This window comes from Xenopus laevis, chromosome 1L (assembly GCF_017654675.1).
Source record: "Xenopus laevis strain J_2021 chromosome 1L, Xenopus_laevis_v10.1, whole genome shotgun sequence".
Classification (NCBI taxonomy): domain Eukaryota; kingdom Metazoa; phylum Chordata; class Amphibia; order Anura; family Pipidae; genus Xenopus; species Xenopus laevis.
The window spans coordinates 152,290,098-152,313,075 of NC_054371.1; the positions used below are offsets into that span (position 1 = coordinate 152,290,098).

The window sequence follows — 22,978 nt, forward strand, 5'->3', positions numbered from 1 at the left end:
TTTTCCCGAACGCTAATATATTGCACTGCTCTGCCCGTTTTTTGTGAATTCGCATTGTAAATAAATTTTCGCATATGGCACGCAAGTAAGACGGGTGTTTGCATGAGTGTACCCACTGTGTAAGGTTGTTGTGCAGGAAAATAACGTTGACAGTAACTCAAATTAGCAATTTGAGAAACTGTTCTGCAAAAATGTTTTCTCTGCCAACAAGTTGTGGCGTAATTCAAATGCAGAGTGTGCACATAAATATTCACAATTTTTAGACTGTAAGGCTCATTTACAAATGTAAGCACAAGTGCAAACAGCTAAAATAGTAGCACACGCCAGTGCCGGGCCAACGCGGGCAGGCGCCATAGGCAGACTGGCCGGGCAAAGCGCCCAATACGCGAGTGTGCATGCGCAAAAAAACACGAGTGCCCATGAGTGAAAAAACAAAGTGCGCATGCGCAAAACAAAGATACGCACTATTTATTATTATTTTATTATTATTAACATGTATTTATATAGCGCCAACATATTGCGTAGCACTGTAAAGTAAATGTGATTATACAACTACATCACATGAATTACATACATAGAATATATGGAGTAACAAACATCACAATCAATACAGGTACAAAAAGGTGAGGAAGGCCCTATGCATAGGCATACAGTCTAAAGGGAAGGGAGTAATACGCAAGGTGTGGGAGTGGGCAAGATCGAATTGAGTGGGTGAGAAATGTGGTATTGCGTTTGGTAGTTAAGCAGAGTGAGGGTAGGCTTCTCGAAAGAAGTGCGTTTTCAGAGATTTCTTGAAAGTAGAAAGGTTGGGAGAAAGTCGGACAGACCGTGGGAGAGCGTTCCAGAGGAGGGGTGCAGCCCTTGCAAAGTCTTGAATGCGAGCATGTGAGGAGGTAATGAGAGAAGAGTTGAGTAGCAGGTCAGTAGAGGAGCGTAGTAAGCGAGTGGGTGAGTATATAGAGATGAGTTCAGAGATGTAGGGTGGGGCAGAGTTATGAAGTGCTTTGAAAGTCAGAGAGAGATTGCGCACGTCGGCCAGAGCAGGGACCAGACTAGGGGATAGGAGAGGCAGAGAAGGTGCGTGCTTGGTGCCCCTCCAGCTTTGCGCCCTAGGCACATGCCTACTCTGCCTACCCCAAGTTCTGGCCCTGGCACACACTAATTTTGGTCCCCTGCCATTGGCACTTGGCATACTAATTTGGATTTATATTACTGGACATGTATTACACATTCTCTCATAATATATGTCCCATTGTGCTATATGAGTCACATTTCACTTCCTAAAATGAATACCTAGCTTCCCTTATTTACTGCTTTCCTCCAGTATATATAGACATTTCAGGCCTTGAACATTAGTAATAAAAAATAACATGCTGAATTAGACCTACCAAATACCACAAGTGATTTCTTCTATGCAATTGAATCGTGACATTTCAATAATGTTACTACTCTTATTTGTTATGTGTAAAGCATCAACTTTTTAAAGCTCCCCAGACGGACATGTTTTTACACATGCTCTCATAATATATGTCACACTGTGTCTCTAGCACAGTAATAAACAGCAGTTTCCTCTGGTTTCATTCCAGTGAGTTTTAAATAAACTTCTCCTTTATTTGTGTCTCTTGATACTGTGATGCGTCCCTTCAATGACTGGGCATAATAAGTGTCAGAATTATGTATTATCCTTCCCAGCCACTCCAGCCCTTTCCCTGCAGGATCTCGGACCCACTCAACTGAGTATATTTTGGAGCTGTCAGTGAGGGAGGCTCCGGTCACTTTACAGGTCAACTGAAGAACCTCTGATGGCTTCACAGTGACAGCACCAGGTTGTGTCAGGGAGATCTGACATGTCCCACCTACACATAATAAAGGAAATGTTATAGGGAACAGATCATTTTACTAAAAAACTGATCTGATTTTAAAATGAAACTTACATTGCAGTGTGGACAAAACTGCAATAAAGCACAAGAGATTCTTCATATTTTTCATAGAGAGACGCACACTATTCAGATGCTGATCTTTTAGGTTTCTTCTCTCAGAGTGTGGCAGACATATTCCATTTGAACAGGAAGTTCTTTGGGAATTTACATATAACATTTGTAGGCAAAGGAGCAGGTGGGTATATAGATACACTTTTTGTTACAAACTATAATTCAGTTGTAGTCAGTGTCAATAAGAACAGCAAGTGCTCTGCCATAGTGTTACATACAGTCAGTAACTACTGAAAATAATCAAGTAACAGTCTTTAATATATGTTGGATTATGGGTTGCTCATGGGTTCTGCTCTTTAAATGAGTTTTCAAGAAGGTTCTTTTGGTATAGGAAGTGCATCAAAGTGTGATGATGATTGCAGAATTGTGTCTGCTTCTACATTATTCATTAATTATTAGCCCTAAATCAAAAGGAGAAAAAGTAGGCGATACCTTTAACTAGTACGCAATATTTATGGAATTATTAGGTCACTGCTTCAGGCATAATATAATATAGCAACTGAAAATATACTTGGGGCATGAAAATGGTTGGGCCACTGGAGATATCAAATGTTTAATGTATAATGTATAATGTAAATAAATACTTTTTTACTATAACTTTTGTGGCCCTTGAAGAATCCCCTGAGTGCCTAGATACACCATTATTTACTGCTGTTAAAAAATTGCTATTAATCTGTCAATGAGGCATTTCAGACTGTTCTGCTGTATTGAGTGCAGTTGTAGGCAAGAGGCGAGTATAGGCTGCACAGTTGTAAGAGATCACTGAAAGTAATTCCTGCCTTGAGTCAGTGGTAGTAAAAGGTGGGTTCCTATGCATTCAACCAGTGAATCACTAATGCTGTTATTGTGCACCAGAAGTGATTTGATTTAATCACAAATATGCTATTTAATTTGTTCCTTAAATGATGCTTGAATTCTCAGGGAAAATGCAGAATTTTGACTAAAGCAACAATCTATGTGTTTTTCGGCTGCCTGTCTGCCATAGCTAATTTCCCCCCAAAATTATGTGGCAGCCAGCTTGTCACTTTTATATATATATATATATATATATATATATATATATATATATATATATATATATATATATATATATATATATATATATATATATATATATATATATATATATATATATATATATATATATACACACACACACACACACACACTGTGTACTGGGGATCATTTTGTTTTTTAAATTCCATGTTCACCATGAATTAACACTCTTTATACATCCATGTTTATGCATGCTGTTATTAAATTATATTTAATAGATTTTATTTGCCTTGCATTTCTAGATTTCTTTCCTGAGGAGGGAGACTTGTGAGGGTTAATTACTTGTTTATCTGCAGAAACTGCTCCACCAGGGATTGTTTTTTTGTAGCCAAGGCTAAAAAGAATAAGTGAAAGGGTTACAAATAGAGCATATTCTGAAAAATACATTATTTTAATATAAGGTGAAGAATGTTTACAGTAACTTTGTATAACATTTAATAATGATAATGATGAATCCATATTGAGCATATTAAGTAAATTAGGTACACTTTAAAGAATCATATGAATAAAAGATACTGTTATCAAAGTGAAGTGAATAAACTTCTGGAGATTCACCAACATGCCATTATTAAATGGAAGATTTCTTATGTAAATATCAGAGTATACAAATGTGAGCATGATTAACATTCTATATAAGCTAATATGGAGTGGGACAGTTTAAAGGGACTCCCTCTTCTGTCCATTTGGTGCATCTGCACAAAATAACTTTCACGACCATATTTGGCTGCTTTAATCCAGTTTAGCTGATTTACATATCAATTAATTAATGATTCATATAGAGTTAATCTAAATCAGAGGAGTATATGATGGTTTTAAAACATGAACATTTTTTTTAATTCATTAATTAAAAATTAATTCATGAAGGGGACTAATCACACTTTAAAACCATTTAAAATGGACTATTCCCCATTCAAAATACTATTCGTAGACAAAACACTTTCACCAACTGCTTAGGACTAAGCTTCATTTTTTTTTTTTGCTAAATAAAGATGGGCAGAGTAGAGGGTAAGTATAGGCCCAACATTACTGCAAGATACTTGAGAGGTGGACCCGGTGCACATTTACCTTTTAATAATTCCCGCAGTGTTGGGCTAAATAAAAATATTTTATAACCAATTTCATAGATTTTAACAAATTAACAATGCAAAATAGTGTAGTAAATGTAACTCATATATAGATAGACAAAAATCTGGCCAAGCTCTGAAATGACTTGTCAACTGAACTGTGTTGTGTTTATATGGAGGCATGCTAGGTTATCTGGCTTCCTTATTCCATATTTCCTTGAGTAGTTGACTTGGTTAATATCATTAACAGGAACGGACACCCTGAATTAGATGTGCCTTAAATGCCATATGCACATAACAGAATAGTTATGGTTACTCATCTACAATCAATTTAATAGTGATGATCGAATCTGTCCTATTTCGATTCGCTGAAAAATTGCAAAACTGTTAAAAATTAGCACAACAGCGAAAAGTTTGCAAAATGCACTGAAGTCAACGGGAGTTTACATTTTTTTATGTCAACAATTTTTTACATACGCGACACATTTTCTCACTCCAAATGGGTGTTTTTTATTATGGTGATTTTTTGTCCGAAATGCACTAATGTCAAAGTGTTTTTCGTATGTGTGTTTTTTTCTTATTGCGACTTTATGTCTTGGCGACTTTGTTTGTCCTGCAAATTTTTTGCTGCAGTTTGGCGAAAAACATTTGATGGCGAAATGCGGAATTTAGCTGCGAAGCCATGGCTGACTAAAAAATTCACTCATCACTATAAGTGAAATATTGTCAAACATAATGAAATAGTTACAATTCTCTGAGAAATAACTGTTCTCATCCACTTTCAGATTTTGTCATAGACATCAATAGAGTTTTCATGGGATAAACCTGGAACCATTTTCCTCATGAAATAAAATTTCGGTGTTTTTATAAACTTTTTCATAAGTGGTCTTTGAAAAATGCCCTTTCTGGGCAGCAGAAAATCCAACCTTTTAAAAGGTTGGATTATGCTGTGTTTTTATGGAGGCTTGATATAGTTCTCATAATAGATATCTGGCTCCCATTATTTGCTGTTTTCTTTGAGTACATTGTTGACTTATTTAGCATCAGTAAAACACCCTGAATTTGATGGGCCAAAAAAGCCAACAATTTTGTTATCTCCAATGTATGTACATCACAGAATAGTTCTGTTTTGTGAAAGTTACTCATATTGTTTTTTTAACTGTTACAGTGTGTATTAATGATCCAGCTATCAGGACATGTTTTTATACATGTTTTCACAATATATGTCCTACTGTGCTCCTCCAGTACAGTAATATACAGCAGTTTCCTCTGGTTTCATTCCAGTGAGTTTTAAATAAACTTCTCCTTTATTTGTGTCTCTTATTACTGGGATGCGTCCCTGCAAAGACTGGGCATAGCGTTGGGTGACATCATGCCATATCCCTCCCAGCCACTCCAGCCCTTTCCCTGCAGGATAACGGACCCACTGAACAGATGCTATTTTGGAGCTGTCAGTAAAGGAGGCTCCGGTCACTTTACAGGTCAACTGAAGAACCTCTGATGGCTTCAGAGCGACAGTACCAGGCTGTGTCAGGGAGATCTGACATGTCACACCTACACATAAAAAATTGAAGTTTTAAAAAATAAAAAATAAAAGTTTTAAAGTTGGCAAATTATTACAGAATTAATATATCATTTAAAATACAACTCACACTGAAACAAAGACAACACAGATATTAAATACAGGAGAGTCTTCATATTTATCATGGTCTCTGTTTCTCCTGCTGCAACAGTGAGGTGACTATTTCTACTCATAGTATTTAACAGGAAGTTAAATGATAATTTACATACATTAAGTATAAGCAAAGAAAGCAGGCAAATATATACAGTAACTGACATATTGAGCATATCCAGGCTCCACAGTGTATTGCATGAAAAATCTCATTCAATAAAGATACAAGTAGGGGACCTGTTATTCAGAATGCTTTGGACCTGGGGTTTTCCAGATAAGAAAGCTTTCCATAATTTGGACCTTCATAAGTCTACTAGAAAATCATGTAAACATTAAATAAACTCAACAAGTTTATAGTGATTAATTATATATTGCTATGGAAAAAGTACAAGGCATAGTTTTATTATTACAGAAAAATTTTTTTGGATTGTTTTGATAAAATGGAGTCTATGGGTAAAGGACGTTCTATAATTTGGAGCTTTCTGGATAATGGGTTTCCAGGTAATGGGTCCCATACCTGTACTTGCATCAACACAAGCTCCTTGCACTTCTGTTTAGTTGTGCACAGTTCCACTGTCTTCCTCTTGTTCCAAATCAAGAAATGCTGCACCTAATGATGATGGGGAACGCTGGAGCTGCCCAACCTTCTGACCAGGCAGTAACTCGAGTCTTCCCACAACAATCAGTTTCAATTAGTGATGGGCGAATGTATTCTCCAGGCGCGAATTTACGGCAAATTCCGAAAAAATCGCTGCTAAAATTCGCTGGAGTCAACAGTAGCAAAATTGATTTTGATGCTGTTCAGAAAGTTACTAGCTTCCATTCAAGATTCTTTGCAGATTGCAGTGAGTGCCAATGTGGCTCTTTAACCTGCTCTGAATTGCAATCAAAACAACCCTAGAACTGCCTTCAGTACATACCAGCTTTAATTATATGTGTCCCATAGTGCATTGCAATAGTAGCTGAAATTGATTTATGCCAAGTGAATTGGATGCTAATGTCATTAATATAGTAGCACAAACCAAAATTGACACCAATCAAACATAAATGCAGGGCAAAACACTTGTTGCACATCTTGACATGATTTTCCAAAACAGGCCCCAACCTGCATTCAAATTAGTACACCAAGCATGTGCCCACAATTATTGTAGAATAATATTAATAAAGCAGCATTGTGGATAACATCTATTCCAATTTTTAGAATAATATTGCATTATTTATCATTGATTTGAAATGTTTTAACCCTTAACACAGTGAGGCTCATATATAAACACTAGGCAAATGGGAAACACTTGGAAACAGAGCTACGAATATTCCCGCTGTGACATCACGCTCTGCACTAGGGTTAAGCAGATGGAAAAGGTGTGTGGCAAGTGTCTTCCACACCACAACATCTGTGAGGTTTATCAATGTGGTCACATATAAGTTACATATAACCTGCTAAGGGAACCCTGGAACTAGTGACACATCTGGGCTGTCAGGGTTTCCCTGCGTTCATGTGCAAAACATGCTTCATCCATGAGAACAAGGTGAACAGACACTTTGACTCCCCCCATAAGTTACTAAGGAGCATGTGGGCTTGCAAGAACTTTTGTGAATAGTGTCAATGCAAGTTCATTTTTTTTTGCTCTTTTTAGCACTATTTGTGCTTGTATCTCTAAAGAAGCCCTTAAGTGAGGCTTAAGAACCAGAGACGTAACTAGAGGGGGGCGGGCCCTGGCGCGGGACGTGCAGCCGGGCCATGTCCCCCTCCGTACGTCCGGAAGCGGCCACAGAACAGAGTGTCGTGCGAGCTGCCGGGGGGCCCTGAGGGGGTGCGGGCCCTGGCCCAATCGCACCCCCTGCTCCCCCAGTAGTTATGCCACTGTTAAGAACTGTTTGTGGCATGATATAGATCCATTGGAGGATACCTAGCTCCCCTTTAATACTGTTTCCTTGAGGACATAAAATTGCAAAGGAGTATGTAAACACAGGCTGACACCCTGCCAATAAAATGTACCTAAAAGAATATTGAAGCTTCATTAATATCTATTTTTCTCATATATCCATCCAGTGTATGCACTCTTACCAGGTATTCCAAACAATTTAGGGTGTGTGGGTCAATATTGTTCAGACAAGATAATCAAAGGACTCGCACTCCAATTTCTTTTTCGTGAATAAACGTGTTAATTTATTTTTTGTTGCATTTTTCCAACGTTTCGGCCCACATTAGGGTAGGATAAAGCCCCTAATGTGGGCCGAAACATTGGAAAAATGCAACAAAAAATAAATTAACACGTTTATTCACGAAAAAGAAATTGGAGTGCGAGTCCTTTGATTATCATATATATATATATATATATATATATATATATATATATATATATATATATATATATATATATATATATATATATATATATATATATTAACTGCATCATATTTATACATCATATTTGGTTTGGGCACTCACTCTCTCTTAAAAGCTGCAATTCAGCAGCGGGGGAGGATTTAGCCCTCAGACAGAAACCAAGGTTCAGCAGACTTTTACTTTTTACTATACTATTGCTATTATGCAGAGAGACACAGGATCCTCAATACTATGACTGGAGGTAAACAAGTTAGGGACCGCCATATGGGGTTTACCTTGACGTGGTATGGTGGCTTTTCAACTTTATGATCATAACTTTGTAACTAAAAACCCCTGTCTTTGTTAACACATGCATTTGCATATCTACTGAATTACTTAGACAGGGGCCCAGGGAATGTGCACTGACCCATTTGGTTATGTCAGTAGCACTTCCCTTAAACTTCTATATATTTCTACTTAGCAATGCGGGTGCTCCCACAACCCCCCTTTTGTCAGTGCCAATACCTGCCTGACTTCTGTGTTAGTAATAAAAGATAACATGCCAAATTAGACCTAAAAAATACCATAAGTGATTTTGTATATGCAATAGAATCGTGATATTAGTTTAAAATAACCAGTTTTATAGTTTTCCAGATATCTAGACATTTTTTGCACCTGCATTCATAATATATGTCCCACTGTGCTTCTGTAGCACAGTAATATAGAGCAGTTTCCTCTGGTTTCATTCCAGTGAGTTTTAAATAAACTTCTCCTTTATTTGTGTCTCTTGATACTGTGACACGTCCCTGCAAAGACTGGGAATAGTGCAGGGAGGCTTCGTACCATATCCCTCCCAGCCACTCCAGCCCTTTCCCTGCAGGCTGGCGGACCCACTGAACTGAATGTACTTTAGAGCTGTCAGTGAGGGAGGCTCCGGTCACTTTACAGGTCAACTGAAGAACCTCTGATGGCTTCACAGTGACAGTACCAGGCTGTGTCAGGGAGATCTGACATGTCACACCTACATATAATAAAGGAAATGTTATAGGGAACAGATCATTTTACAAAAAAATTTATATGATATTAAATTAAACTTACATTGCAGTAGGGACCAAACTTCAATAAACCACAAGAGATTCTTCATATTTTTCATAGAGAGATGCACACTATTCAGATGCTGATCTTTTAGGCTTCTTCTCTCAGAGTGAGGCAGACATATTCCATAAGTGACATTTCAACAGGAAGTTCCTTGGTAATTTACATATAACATCTGTAGGCAAAGGAGCAGGTGGGTATATAGATACACTTTTTGTTGTAAACTGTAATTCAGTTTTATAGTAGTCAATGTCAATAAGAACAGCAAGTGCTGTGCCATAGTGTTACATACAGTCAGTAACTTGGTGCTTTTTTACGATAACTTATATGCTATTTAATATGTTCCTTTAATGATACTTGAATTCTTAGGGAAAATGCAGAATTTTGACTAAAGTAACAATTTATGTGTGTTTCAGCCCTTTTCTTATTCACTTACATTTATAGATATGCCTTAAGGTCTTTTAATTATTATTGGTAAGATGGGATACACTGTAAGGACCAAATGTATTTTTATGAGCTGTGCAATAGATTTGATACAGATGCAATTTTATATATATATATTGTGACACCACTGTCTTGGAGGAAAGTGCATTGAAAAGAGTGAATTTAAACTGCATGATGTGTTGCAGAGGGATACTCATCACAGGTAGGGTTAATATTTCCTCTCAGCCAAGTAATCAAGTGGCAGCTGAAAGAGGAGCTACCTGTGTGTGTTCCTACACCATAGAGCTCTCCAGATACCTCCAAGAGTGGAGGGAAGTGTGGTGTTGCTGGAAGAGACCATGCCTGGCCGAGGGGGTCTTGCTGTCAGCAAGAGAGTTCCAGTGCGGAAAGCATTTTAGGACATCCTCAGGGGAAATCACTCTACTGCATGCGATCCCCTAAAACAGAGGAATGCAGCATCGCCTGCTTTTTCTCTCACCCATTCTGAAAGGCTGCAGTCGCACCTCCAACCTGGGTCCTCAGTCCTCCCTCCTCAGCCTTCAGCTGTCATCTCTTCTTCCTCATCCCTCCCTCCTCAGGCATCAGCCGTCAGCCCTCCCTCCTCTCTTCCTCCTCAGCCCTCCCTCCTTAGCCATCAGCCCTCCCTCCTCAGCCATAAGCCTGACTTAGGAGCTGAGGTCTGAGGAGGGAGGGCTGAGGGCTGAAGGAGGGCTGAGGATGGAGAGCATTCGTACTGAGTGCTGAAGAGGGAAGGATGAGGACCGAGGAGGGAGGGCTGAGGAATGAGCCACGAGGGGGGGACAGCATATGTGGACAGCACAGAGGTGTGACTGCAGCTTCTTGGGATCAATGAATATAAGAGACAAGTCTGCATACTTATTCGTTAGGAGAGCGCATGCAGGAGCATGTATTCCCCTGATGTCCTAAAATGCGTTCCATATTCCAGAGGCTGGTGAGCCTAAATCCCTGGTGGTGGAAGAAAGGTTAAGAGACTAGTGAGTCTGATATCCCTGGAGAGGAGAGTAAAAAGGGGCTAAGTGAGAAGCCTGAATATTCCAGAGTGTGGAAACCAACCTGTATGATGAGAACCCCAGTATGGGGAAAAGTCTTTGACTGCATGCTGTTAAAATGCTGATTAACTGTGGTCCTGTATACCAGTGACTTTGTTTTGGAAGACTTTTCCTAAATAAACCTTTGTTGTTACCTGAAGAGTAGACACAGTGTCCCTGCTCCTGCCTTGTAATCCTAGATTTCTTTAGTGAGGAGGGAGACTTGTCAAGTATAATTATTTGCTTATTTGCAGAAACTCCTCCACCAGGGATTGTTTTTTGTAGCCGAGGCTAAAAAGAATAAGTGAAAGGATTAGAAACAGAACATGTTCTGAAAAATACTGTCATGGGAAAAAATTTTTTTTTTCAAAATGCATCAGTTAATAGTGCTGCTCCAGCAGAATTCTGCACTGAAATCCATTTCTCAAAAGAGCAAACAGATTTTTTTATATTCAATTTTGAAATCTGACATGGAGCTAGACATATTGTCAATTTCCCAGCTGCCCAAAGTCATGTGACTTGTGCTCTGATAAAATTCAATCACTCTTTACTGCTGTACTGCAAGTTGTAGTGATATCACCCCCCTCCCTCCCCCCACCAGCAGCCAAACAAAAGAACAATGGGAAGGTAACCAGATAACAGCTCCCTTACACAAGATAACAGCTGCCTGGTAGATCTAAGAACAACACTCAATAGTAAAAACCCATGTCTCACTGAGACACATTCAGTTACATTGAGAAGGATAAACAGCAGCCTGCCAGAAAGCATTTCTCTCCTAAAGTGCAGGCACAAGTCACATGACCAGGGGCAGCTGGGAAATTGACAAAATGTCTAGCCCCATGTCAGATTTCAAAATTGAATATAAAAAAATCTGTTTGCTCTTTTGAGAAATGGATTTCAGTGCAGAATTCTGCTGGAGAAGCACTAATAACTGATGCGTTTTGAAAAAAACATGTTTTCTGATGACAGGATCCCTTTAAGGTGAAGAATGTTTACAGAAACTATATATATTTAGTAAGGATAATGGTATATCCATATTGAGCATATTAGGTAAATTAGGTGCACTTTAAAGAATCATATAAATAAAAGATACTGTTATTAAAGTTTTATAGGGTGTCAAATGGTAGATTTAAAATGAAAATCAATTAAAGTGAAGTGAATAAACTTTTAGAGATTTTGCAAACATGCTAACCAAGTTCACTGCCTTATCAAATGGAATAGCGCTTAGGATTTTTATATGTAAATATCAAATTATACAACTGTGGGCATGATTAACATTCCATACAAGCTCATACGGAGTGGGACAGTTTAAAGGGATGTTAGCCAGAAGGGTGAAGAGTCTGAATGTTTTGTCTCCAGCATAAACCTCCATTATATTTGTCATTTTCCATCATTCATGTGTAGTGAGTTCCCTCTTCTGACCATTTGGTGCATCTGCACAAAATAACTTTCCAGACCGTATTTGGCTGCTTTAATCCAGTTTAGCTGATTTACATATCAATTAATTAATGCATCACATAGAGTTAATCAAAATCTGAATCAGAGAGGTATATGATGCATAGAAAACATGAAAATAAAACTTTTAATTTGTTAATTAGAAATTATTCATGTAGGGCACTAACCACACGTTAAAAGCATTTAAAATCGACTATTCTCCATTCAAAATACTATTTGTGGACAAAACACTTTCACCAACTGCTTAGGACTAAGCTTCATTTTTTTTCTTTGCTAAATAAAGATGGGCGAATTAGGGGGTAAGTATAGGCCAACTTTACTGCAAAATGAGTGGTGGACCTGGTGCATATTCCTTTACCTTTTAATAAATTCTCACAGTGTTTGGCTAAATAGGGAAGTTATTGTTATTTATATAACCAATTTCATATATTTTAACAAATTAACAAAGCAACATAGTTTTTTTAACTGTTACATTGTGTAATAATGACTCAGCTATCAGGACATGTTTTTATACATGTTTTCATAATATATTTCCCACTGTGCGTCTCTAGCACAGTAATATACAGCAGTTTCCTCTGGTTTCATTCCAGTGAGTTTTAAATAAACTTCTCCTTTATTTGTGTCTCTTGATACTGTGATGCGTCCCTGCAAAGACTGGGCATAGCTAGTGCCAGCATTATACCTAATCTCTCCCAGCCACTCCAGCCCTTTCCCCGCAGGCTGACGGACCCAGTGAACTGCATATACTTTGGATCTGTCAGTGAGGGAGGCTCCGGTCACTTTACAGGTCAACTGAAGAACCTCTGATGGCTTCACAGTGACAGCACCAGGCTGTATCAGGGAGATCTGACATGTCACACCTACATATAATAAAGGAAAGTTTTAAAGTTGGCAAATTATTACACAATTAATATATGATTTAAAATACAACTCACACTGAAACAAAGACAACACAGGTATTAAATACAGGAGATTCTTCATATTTATCATGGTCTCTGTTTCTCCTGCTGCAACAGTGAGGTGACTATTTCTACTCATAGTATTTAACAGGAAGTTCCATGATAATTTACATACATTAAGTATAAGCAAAGAAAGCAGGCAAATATATACAGCAACTGACATATTGAGCACCTCCAGGCCCCACAGTGTATTGCATGAAAAATCCCATTCATTTAAGATACAGGTAACGGACCTGTTTTTCAGAATACCTTGGACCTGGGTTTTCCGGATAAGAAATCTTTCCGTAATTTGGACCTTCATTCCACAAGTCTACTATAAAATCACATAAACATTAAATAAACTCAACATGAATTGCTTTGCCTCTAATAGTGATTAATTATATCTTAGTTTGGATTAAATACAAGGCATAGTTTTATTATTACTGAGAAAAAGGAAATCATTTTTAAAAATTTGGATTATTTCTATATAATTGAGTATATGGGAAAAGGCCTTTCCATAGTTTGGAGCTTTCTGGATAATGGGTTTCCAGATAATGGATCCCATAACTGTACTTGCATCAACACAAGCTCCTTGCACTTCTTTATAGTTGTGCACAGTTCTGTTGTCTTCCTCTTGTATGAAATCAAGAACTGCTGCACTTAATGATGTTAGGGAACCCTGATGCTTCCCAACCTCCTGACCTGGCAGTAACTTCAGGCTTCCCACAGCAATCAGTATCAACAGATGCAAGCCAAACATGCCAAAAGAGTCAGGAATATGTGTTAGTCTCATGACAAATACTGGAAATGGCATTCATCAGTCTTCAGACGCAATGCATTTTGTATGTAAAATCTACTGACATTGCTTTCGGAAGTGCACTTTGCACAGTCACCTGCAGTAAATGAATGACTGTTCATATGTCAATAGTAGAAGAGTAATTCTGATTGTTTTAATATATTGTAATGGTGGTGATTAATATTTAGTACCTGTACTCCAGGTACATATTCTACTCAATAGTTCTCAAAAGTAATTATTGCAGTTCAATCAGTTTTTGTCACGCTTTTCCTGGGGAGAAGTTGTGGAGTACCAAGAAGTTGGGAGCCTGAAGACTGGGTTACACGGGTGTAACCATACACAGCATTACAGAGATCCAAATCCATGATAACGATGAAATAATATTTAATAAACTTAGAAGTGATTACAACTCACGGTGCTCACAATGTATATACAAAGTTGTAGTAGAAAGCAGCAGGCAGGGACCCAGTCCAGAAACAGGCCAAAGAGTAAAGGCAGGCGGCAGACAAACAAAGTCGAGGGACAGGGCAGGAGTCAGAACCGAGGAATCCACAAGCAGAGCAAGGAGGGGCACCAGGGTACAGGAACAAGGCAGGAGTTTGGAACAGGGCGGGTCACAGGAACTTGGAACAGGATCAGACAAATACAGGCACATCAAGGTCACGGGAACAGCTTAATGAACAAGCACTGGGCCGAGGTCAATGGCAGGCTTATAAAGGGTCAGGATTGGATCATGAGAAACAGATGGGGATAATGAGATTGGTGGAGAGGTAAAGTAGACAGCTGGAGAATATCAGCAACACAAATAAAGAACAAACCAAGACTAAGATCCTCCAGTGGCATGAAAGGTAAGCGCGCAGGTAACCTAGCACAAAGTCCAGAGTTCAAAACCCAGCATGTCCTGACAGTTTTGAGTAGTAGTTCCATTGCTTCATTAATCACACTATAAACCCCTCTCTTCTCAACTTAAAGAAAGAGGTTGTGAGATCCCATTAAAAAAATAATAGGGGCCATTTTCTTTTCTGTGGCTGTGCTGTGTGCTTTGTGCTGGATAAAAACTGGCACAAGGTGTACATCGTAGTGTCCTCTACAAGGCATCTGACTTGGGCATCAGAATGAGGCACAAGTTAGAGCATGGGAAGGGGCATGTGTGGGAATTTGCTTCTTCTCTCCCACTAGACTAAATGCAGCTAGTACTGTATTCACAGGGCACCTACAGGTCTCTGTATCTATGACAACTCCAAAATGCAGAAAGTCAGCATGCGAAATGTAAAAAATGGCAGGTTGCAGACTTTTATTTGCACTTTTCCAATTGCTTTCTTTATTGTAAATGATGGGGCACATTTACTAAGCTCGAGTGAAGGATTCGAAGTAAAAAAACTTCGAATTTCAAAGTTTTTTTTTTTTTTTGGGTACTTCGACCATCGAATAGGCTACTTCGACCTTCATTCGAACGATTCAAACTAAAAATCATTCGACTATTCGACCATTCGATAGACTAAGTACTGTCTCTTACTTCGAGGGTCGAATATCGAGGGTTAAATAACCCTCGATATTCGACCCTTAGTAAATGTGCACCGATGTGTTTGCAACAAAGGCCATATTAAAAACAACAAAAGGCTAATTTACACACACAGGGGGTCATTTATAGAGTGTGCACAGCGCATATTTATTCGCAAATGGTTGTATTGCCTGTGTTTTTTCCTGAACGCTAATATATTGCACTGCTCTGCCCGTTTTTTGTGAATTCGCATTGTAAATAAATTTTTGCAAATGGCACACAAGTAAGACGGGTGTTTGCATGAGTGTACCCACTGTGTAAGGTAGTTGTGCACGAAAATAATGTTGACAGTAACTCAAATTAGCAATTTGAGAAACTGTTCTGCGAAAATGTTTTCTCTGCCAACAAGTTGTGGCGTAATTCAAATGCAGAGTGTGCACATAAATATTCGCAATTTGTGCAATTTTTAGACTGTAAGGCTCATTTACAAATGCAAGCACAAGTGCAAACAGCTAAAATATTAGCACACGCCAGTGCCGGGCCAACGCGGCCAGGCGCCATAGGCAGCCTGGCCGGGCAAAGAGTCCAATACGCGAGTGTGCATGCTCGAAAAAACACGAGTGCCCATGAGTGAAAAAACAAAGTGCGCATGCTCAAAACAAAGATACGCACTAGAGAGATTGCGCATGTTGGCCAGAGCAGGGACCGGACTAGAGGATAGGAGAGGCAGAGAAGGTGCGTGCTTGGTGCCCCTCCAGCTTTGCGCCCTAGACACGTGCCTACTCTGCCTACCCCTAGTTCTGGCCCTGGCACACGCTAATTTTGGTCCCCTGCCATTGGCACTTGGCATACTAATTTGGATTTAGATTACTGGATATGTATTACACATTCTCTCATAATATATGTCCCATTGTGCTATATGAGTCACATTTCACTTCCTAAAATTAATACCTAGCTTCCCTTATTTACTGCTTTCCTCCAGTATATATAGACATTTCAGGCCTTGAACCTTAGTAATAAAAAATAACATGCTGAATTAGACCTACCAAATACCACAAGTTATTTCTTGTATGCAATTGAATCTTGACATTTCAATAATGTTACTACTCTTATTTGTTATGTGTAAAGCATCAACTTTTTTAAAGCTCCCCAGATGGACATGTTTTTACACCTGCTCTCATAATATATGTCACACTGTGTCTGTAGTACAGTAATATACAGCAGTTTCCTCTGGTTTCATTCCAGTGAGTTTTAAATAAACTTCTCCTTTATTTGTGTCTCTTGATACTGTGATGCGTCCCTGCAATGACTGGGTATAGGCTGTGCCAGCATTATACGCTATCCTTCCCAGCCACTCCAGCCCTTTCCCTGCAGGATCACGGACCCAGTCAACTGCCCATATTTTGGAGCTGTCAGTGAGGGAGGCTCCGGTCACTTTACAGGTCAATTGAAGAACCTCTGATGGCTTCACAGTGACAGCACCAGGCTGTGTCAGGGAGATCTGACATGTCACACCTACACATAATAAAGGAAATGTTATAGGGAACAGATAATTTTACTAAAAAAACTGATCTAATTTTAAAATGAAACTTACATTGCAGTGTGGACAAAACTGCAATAAAGCACAAGAGATTCTTCATATTTTTCATAGAGAGAAGCACACTATTCAGATGCTGATCTTTTCGGCTTCTTCTCTCGGAGTGTGGCAGACATATTCCATTTGAACAGGAAGTTCTTTGGGAATTTACATATAACATCTGTAGGCAAAGGAGCAGGTGGGTATATAGATACACTTTTTGTTATAAACTGTAATTCAGTTTAGTAGTCAATGTCAATAAGAACAGCAAGTGCTCTGCCATAGTGTTACATACAGTCAGTAACTTGGTGCTTTTTTACTATAACTTTTGTGGCCCTTGTAGAATCATTTGAGTGCCTAGATACACAGTGATTTACTGCTGTTAAAATTTTTTAATCAATCTATTAATGAGGCATTTCATCCTGTACTGCTGTATTGAGTGCTGTTGTAGGCAAGAGGCGAGTATAGGCCACACAGTTGTAAGAGATCACTGAAAGTAATACCTGCCTTGAGTCAGTGGTAGTAAAAGGTGGGTTCCTATAGCGTGTGGCGCCTATGCATGCAACTAGGGAATCACTCATGCTGTTATTCTGCACCATTTCAGTGCAGCAGAATTCTGCACTGAAATCCATTTCTCAAAAGAGCAAACAGATTTTTTTATATTCAATTTTGAAATCTGACATGGGGCTAGACATATTGTCAATTTCCCAGCTGCCCCAAGTCATGAGATTTGTGCTCTGATAAATTTCAATCACTCTTTACTGCTGTACTGCAAGTTGGAGTGATATCACCCCCCTCCCTCCCTCCCAGCAGCCGAACAAAAGAACAATGGGAAGGTAACCAGATAACAGCTCCCTAACACAATATAACAGCTGCCTGGTAGATCTAAGAATAGTACTCAATAGTAAAAACCCATGTCTCACTGAGACACATTCAGTTACATTGAGAAGGAAAAACAGCAGCCTGCCAGAAAGCATTTCTCTCCTAAAGTGCAGGCACAAGTCACATGACCAGGGGCAGCTGGGAAATTGACAAAATGTCTAGCCCCATGTCAGATTTCAAAATTGAATACAAAAAAATCTGTTTGCTCTTTTGAGAAATGGATTTCAGTGCAGAATTCTGCTGGAGAAGCACTATTAACTGATGTGTTTTGAAAAAAACATGTTTTCCGATGACAGGATCCCTTTAAGGTGAAGAATGTTTACAGTAACTATATATATTTAATAAGGATAATGGTAAATCCATATTGAGCATATTAGGTAAATTAGGTGCACTTTAAAGAATCATATAAATAAAAGATACTGTTATTAAAGTTTTATAGGGTGTCAAATGGTAGCTTTAAAATGAAAATCAATTAAAGTGAAGTGAATAAACTTTTAGAGATTTTGCAAACATGCTAACCAAGTTCACTGCCTTATCAAATGGAAGAGTGCTTAGGATTTTTATATGTAAATATTAAATTATACAACTGTGGGCATGATTAACATTCCATACAAGCTCATACGGAGTGGGACAGTTTAAAGGGATGTTAGCCAGAAGGGTGAAGAGTCTGAATGTTTTGTCTCCAGCATAAACTTCCATTATCTTTGTCATTTTCCATCATTCATGTGTAGTGAGTTCCCTCTTCTGACCATTTGGTGCATCTGCACAAAATAACTTTCCAGACCGTATTTGGCTGCTTTAATCCAGTTTAGCTGACTTACATATCAATTAATTAATGCATCACATAGAGTTAATCAAAATCTGAATCAGAGAGGTATATGATGCATAGAAAACATGAAAATAAAACTTTTAATTTGTTAATTAGAAATTATTCATGTAGGGCACTAACCACACGTTAAAAGCATTTAAAATTGACTATTCTCCATTCAAAATACTATTTGTAAACAAAACACTTTCACCAACTGCTTAGGACTAAGCTTCATTTTTTTTCTTTGCTAAATAAAGATGGGCGAATTAGGGGGTAAGTATAGGCCAACTTTACTGCAAAATGAGTGGTGGACCTGATGAATATTCCTTTACCTTTTAATAAATTCTCACAGTGTTTGGCTAAATAGGGAAGTTATTGTTATTTATATAACCAATTTCATATATTTTAACAAATTAACAAAGCAACATAGTTTTTTTTAACTGTTGCATTGTGTAATAATGACTCAGCTATCAGGACATGTTTTTATACATGTTTTCATAATATATTTCCCACTGTGCTTCTCTAGCACAGTAATATACAGCAGTTTCCTCTGGTTTCATTCCAGTGAGTTTTAAATAAACTTCTCCTTTATTTGTGTCTCTTGATACTGTGATTCGTCCCTTCAATGACTGGGCACAGCTAGTGCCAGTATTATGCCATATTAATCCCAGCCACTCCAGCCCTTTCCCCACAGGATCACGGACCCAGTGAACTGCATGTACTTTAGAGCCGTCAGTGAGGGAGACTCCGGTCACTTTACAGGTCAACTGAAGAACCTCTGATGGCTTCACAGTGACAGTACCAGGCTGTATCAGGGAGATCTGACATGTCACACCTACACATAATAAAGGAAAGATTTAAAGTTGACAAATTATTACACAATTAATATATCATTTAAAATACAACTTACACTGAAACAAAGACAACACAGATATTAAATACAGGAGATTCTTCATATTTATCATGGTCTCTGTTTCTCCTGCTGCAACAGTGAGGTGACTATTTCTACTCATAGTATTTAACAGGAAGTTCCATGATAATTTACATACATTAAGTATAAGCAAAGAAAGCAGGCAAATATATACAGCAACTGACATATTGAGCACCTCCAGGCCCCACAGTGTATTGCACAGAAAATCCCATTCATTTAAGATACAGGTAGGGGACCTGTTATTCAGAATACCTTGGACCTGGGTTTTCCGGATAAGAAATCTTTCCGTAATTTGGACCTTCATTCCACAAGTCTACTATAAAATCACATAAATATTAAATAAACTCAACACGATTGCTTTGCCTCAAATAGTGATTAATTATATCTTAGTTTGGATAAAATACAAGGCATAGTTTTATTATTACTGAGAAAAAGGAAATCATTTTTAAAATCTATATAATTGAGTATATGGGAAAAGGCCTTTCCATAGTTTGGAGCTTTCTGGATAATGGATTTCCAGATAATGGATTCCATAACTGTACGTGCATCACACAAGCTCCTTGCACTTCTTTATAGTTGTGCACAGTTCTGTTGTCTTCCTCTTGTATGAAATCAAGAACTGTTGCACATAATTATGATAGGGAACCCTGAAGCTTCCCAACCTCCTGACCTGGCAGTAACTTCAGGCTTCCCACAGCAATCAGTGTCAATAGATGCAAGCCAAACATGCCAAAAGAGTCAGGCATATGTGTTACTCTCATGGCAAATACTGGAAATGGCATTCATCAGTCTTCAGACGCAATGCATTTTGTATGTAAAATCTACTGACATTGCGTTCGGAAGTGCACTTTGCACAGTCACCTGCAGTAAATTTATGACTGTTTATATGTCAATAATAGAAGAGTAATTCTAAATGTTTTAATATATTGTAATGGTGGTGATTAATATTTAGTGCCTGTACTCCAGGTACATATTCTACTCAATAGATCTCAAATGTAATTATTGCTGTTCAATTAATTTTTTTTCTTTTCCTGGGGAGAAGTTGTGGAGTACCAAGAAGTTGGGAGCCTGAAGACTGGGTTACACGGGTGTAACCATACACAGCATTACAGAGATCCAAATCCATGATAACGATGAAATAATATTTAATAAACTTAGAGGTGATTACAACTCACGGTGCTCACAATGTATATACAAAGTTGTAGTAGAAAGCAGCAGGCAGGGACACAGTCCAGAAACAGGCCAAAGAGTAAAGGCAGGCGGCAGACAAACAAAGTCGAGGGACAGGGCAGGAGTCAGAACCGAGGAATCCACAAGCAGAGCAAGGAGGGGCACCAGGGTACAGGAACAAGGCAGGAGTTTGGAACAGGGCGGGTCACAGGAACTTGGAACAGGATCAGACAAATACAGGCACATCAAGGTCACGGGAACAGCTTAATGAACAAGCACTGGGCCGAGGTCAATGGCAGGCTTATAAAGGGTCAGGATTGGATCATGAGAAACAGATGGGGATAATGAGATTGGTGGAGAGGTAAAGTAGACAACTGGAGAATATCAGCAACAAAAATAAAGAACAAAACAAGACTAAGAACCTCCAGTGGCATGAAAGGTAAGTGCGCAGGTAACCTAGCACAAAGTCCAGTGTTTGAAACCCAGCATGTCCTGACAGTTTTGAGTAGTAGTTCCATTGCTTCATTAATCACACTATAAACCCCTCTTTGCTCAACTTAAAGAAGGAGGGTGTGAGATCCAGTAGATGAGCTTTAAAAAAAATAATAGGGGCCATTTTATTTTCTGTGGCTGTGCTGTGTGCCTTGTGCTGGATAAAAACTGGCACAAGGTGTACATCGTAGTGTCCTCTGCTGGGCATATGACTTGGGCACCTGAATGAGGCACAAGTTAGAGCATGGGAAGGGAGCATGTGTGGGGATTTGCTTCTTCTCTCCTACTCGGCTAATTGCAGCTAGTACTGTATTCACAGGGCACCTACAGGTCTCTGTATCTGTGACAACTCCAAAATGCAGAAAGTCAGCATGCAAAATGTAAAAAATGGCAGGCTGCAGACTTTTATTTGCACTTTTCCAATTGCTTTCTTTATTGTAAATGATGGGGCACATTTACTAAGCTCGAGTGAAGGATTCGAAGTAAAAAAACTGCAAAGTTTTTTTTTGGGTACTTCGACCATCGAATAGGCAACTTCGACCTTCGACCTCGATTCGAACGATTCAAACTAAAAATCATTCGACTATTCGACCATTCGATAGACGAAGTATTGTCTCTTACTTCGAGGGTCGAATATCGAGGGTTAATTAACCCTCGATATTCGACCCTTAGTAAATGTGCCCCGATGTGTTTGCAACAAAGGCCACATTAAAAACAACAAAAGGCTAATTTACACACACAGGGGGTCATTTATAAAGTGTGCACAGCGCATATTTATTCGCAAATGCTTGTATTGCCTATGTTTTTTCCTGAACGCTAATATATTGCACTGCTCTGCCCGTTTTTTGTGAATTTGCATTATAAATAAATTTTCGCATGTGGCACGCAAGTAAGACGGGTGTTTGCATGAGTGTACCCACTGTGTAAGGTTGTTGTGCGCGAAAATAACGTTGACAGTAACTCAAATTAGCAATTTGAGAAATTGTTCTGGGAAAATATTTTCTCTGCCAACAAGTTGTGGCGTAATTCAAATGCAGAGTGTGCACATAAATATTCGCAATTTGTGCAATTTTTAGACTGTAAGGCTCATTTACAAATGCAAGCACAAGTGCAAACAGCTAAAATAGTAGCACACGCCATAGGCAGCCTGGCCAGGCAAAGTGCCCAATACGGGAGAGTACATGCGCAAAAAAACAGGAGTGCCCATGAGCGAAAAAACGAAAGTGCGCATGCTCAAAACAAAGATACGCGCTAGAGAGATCGCGCACGTCGGCCACAGCAGGGACTGGACTAGGGGATGGGAGAGGCAGAGAAGGTGCGTGCCTGGTGCCCCTCTAGCTTTGCGCCCTAGGCACATGCCTACTCTGCCTACCCCTAGTTCTGGCCCTGGCACACACTAATTTTGGTCCCCTGCCATTGGCACTTGGCATACTAATTTGGATTTAGATTACTGGATATGTATTACACATTCTCTCATAATATATGTCCCATTGTGCTACATGAGTCACATTTCACTTCCTAAAATTAATACCTAGCTTCCCTTATTTACTGCTTTCCTTGAGTATATATATAGACATTTCAAGCCTTGAACCTTAGTAATAAAAAATAACATGCTGAATTAGACCTACCAAATACCACAAGTGTTTTCTTGTATGCAATTGAATCGTGACATTTCAATAATGTTACTACTCTTATTTGTTATGTGTAAAGCATCAACTTTTTTAAAGCT

At 38.7% G+C, this 22,978-nt stretch overlaps 1 protein-coding gene and 2 gene segments (V, D, J or C); all 3 read right to left on the bottom strand.

Moving 5' to 3' along the window:
- LOC101027262 (uncharacterized) overlaps positions 1–22,978 on the bottom strand; it is an 834,796-nt gene that overhangs the window by 502,530 nt on the left and 309,288 nt on the right.
- LOC108714884 overlaps positions 1–22,978 on the bottom strand; it is a 540,168-nt gene that overhangs the window by 439,056 nt on the left and 78,134 nt on the right.
- LOC121394343 lies at positions 8,718–9,349 on the bottom strand. The segment is given in 2 exon segments: positions 8,718–9,133; positions 9,211–9,349. Coding segments are annotated over 2 exon segments (456 nt in total).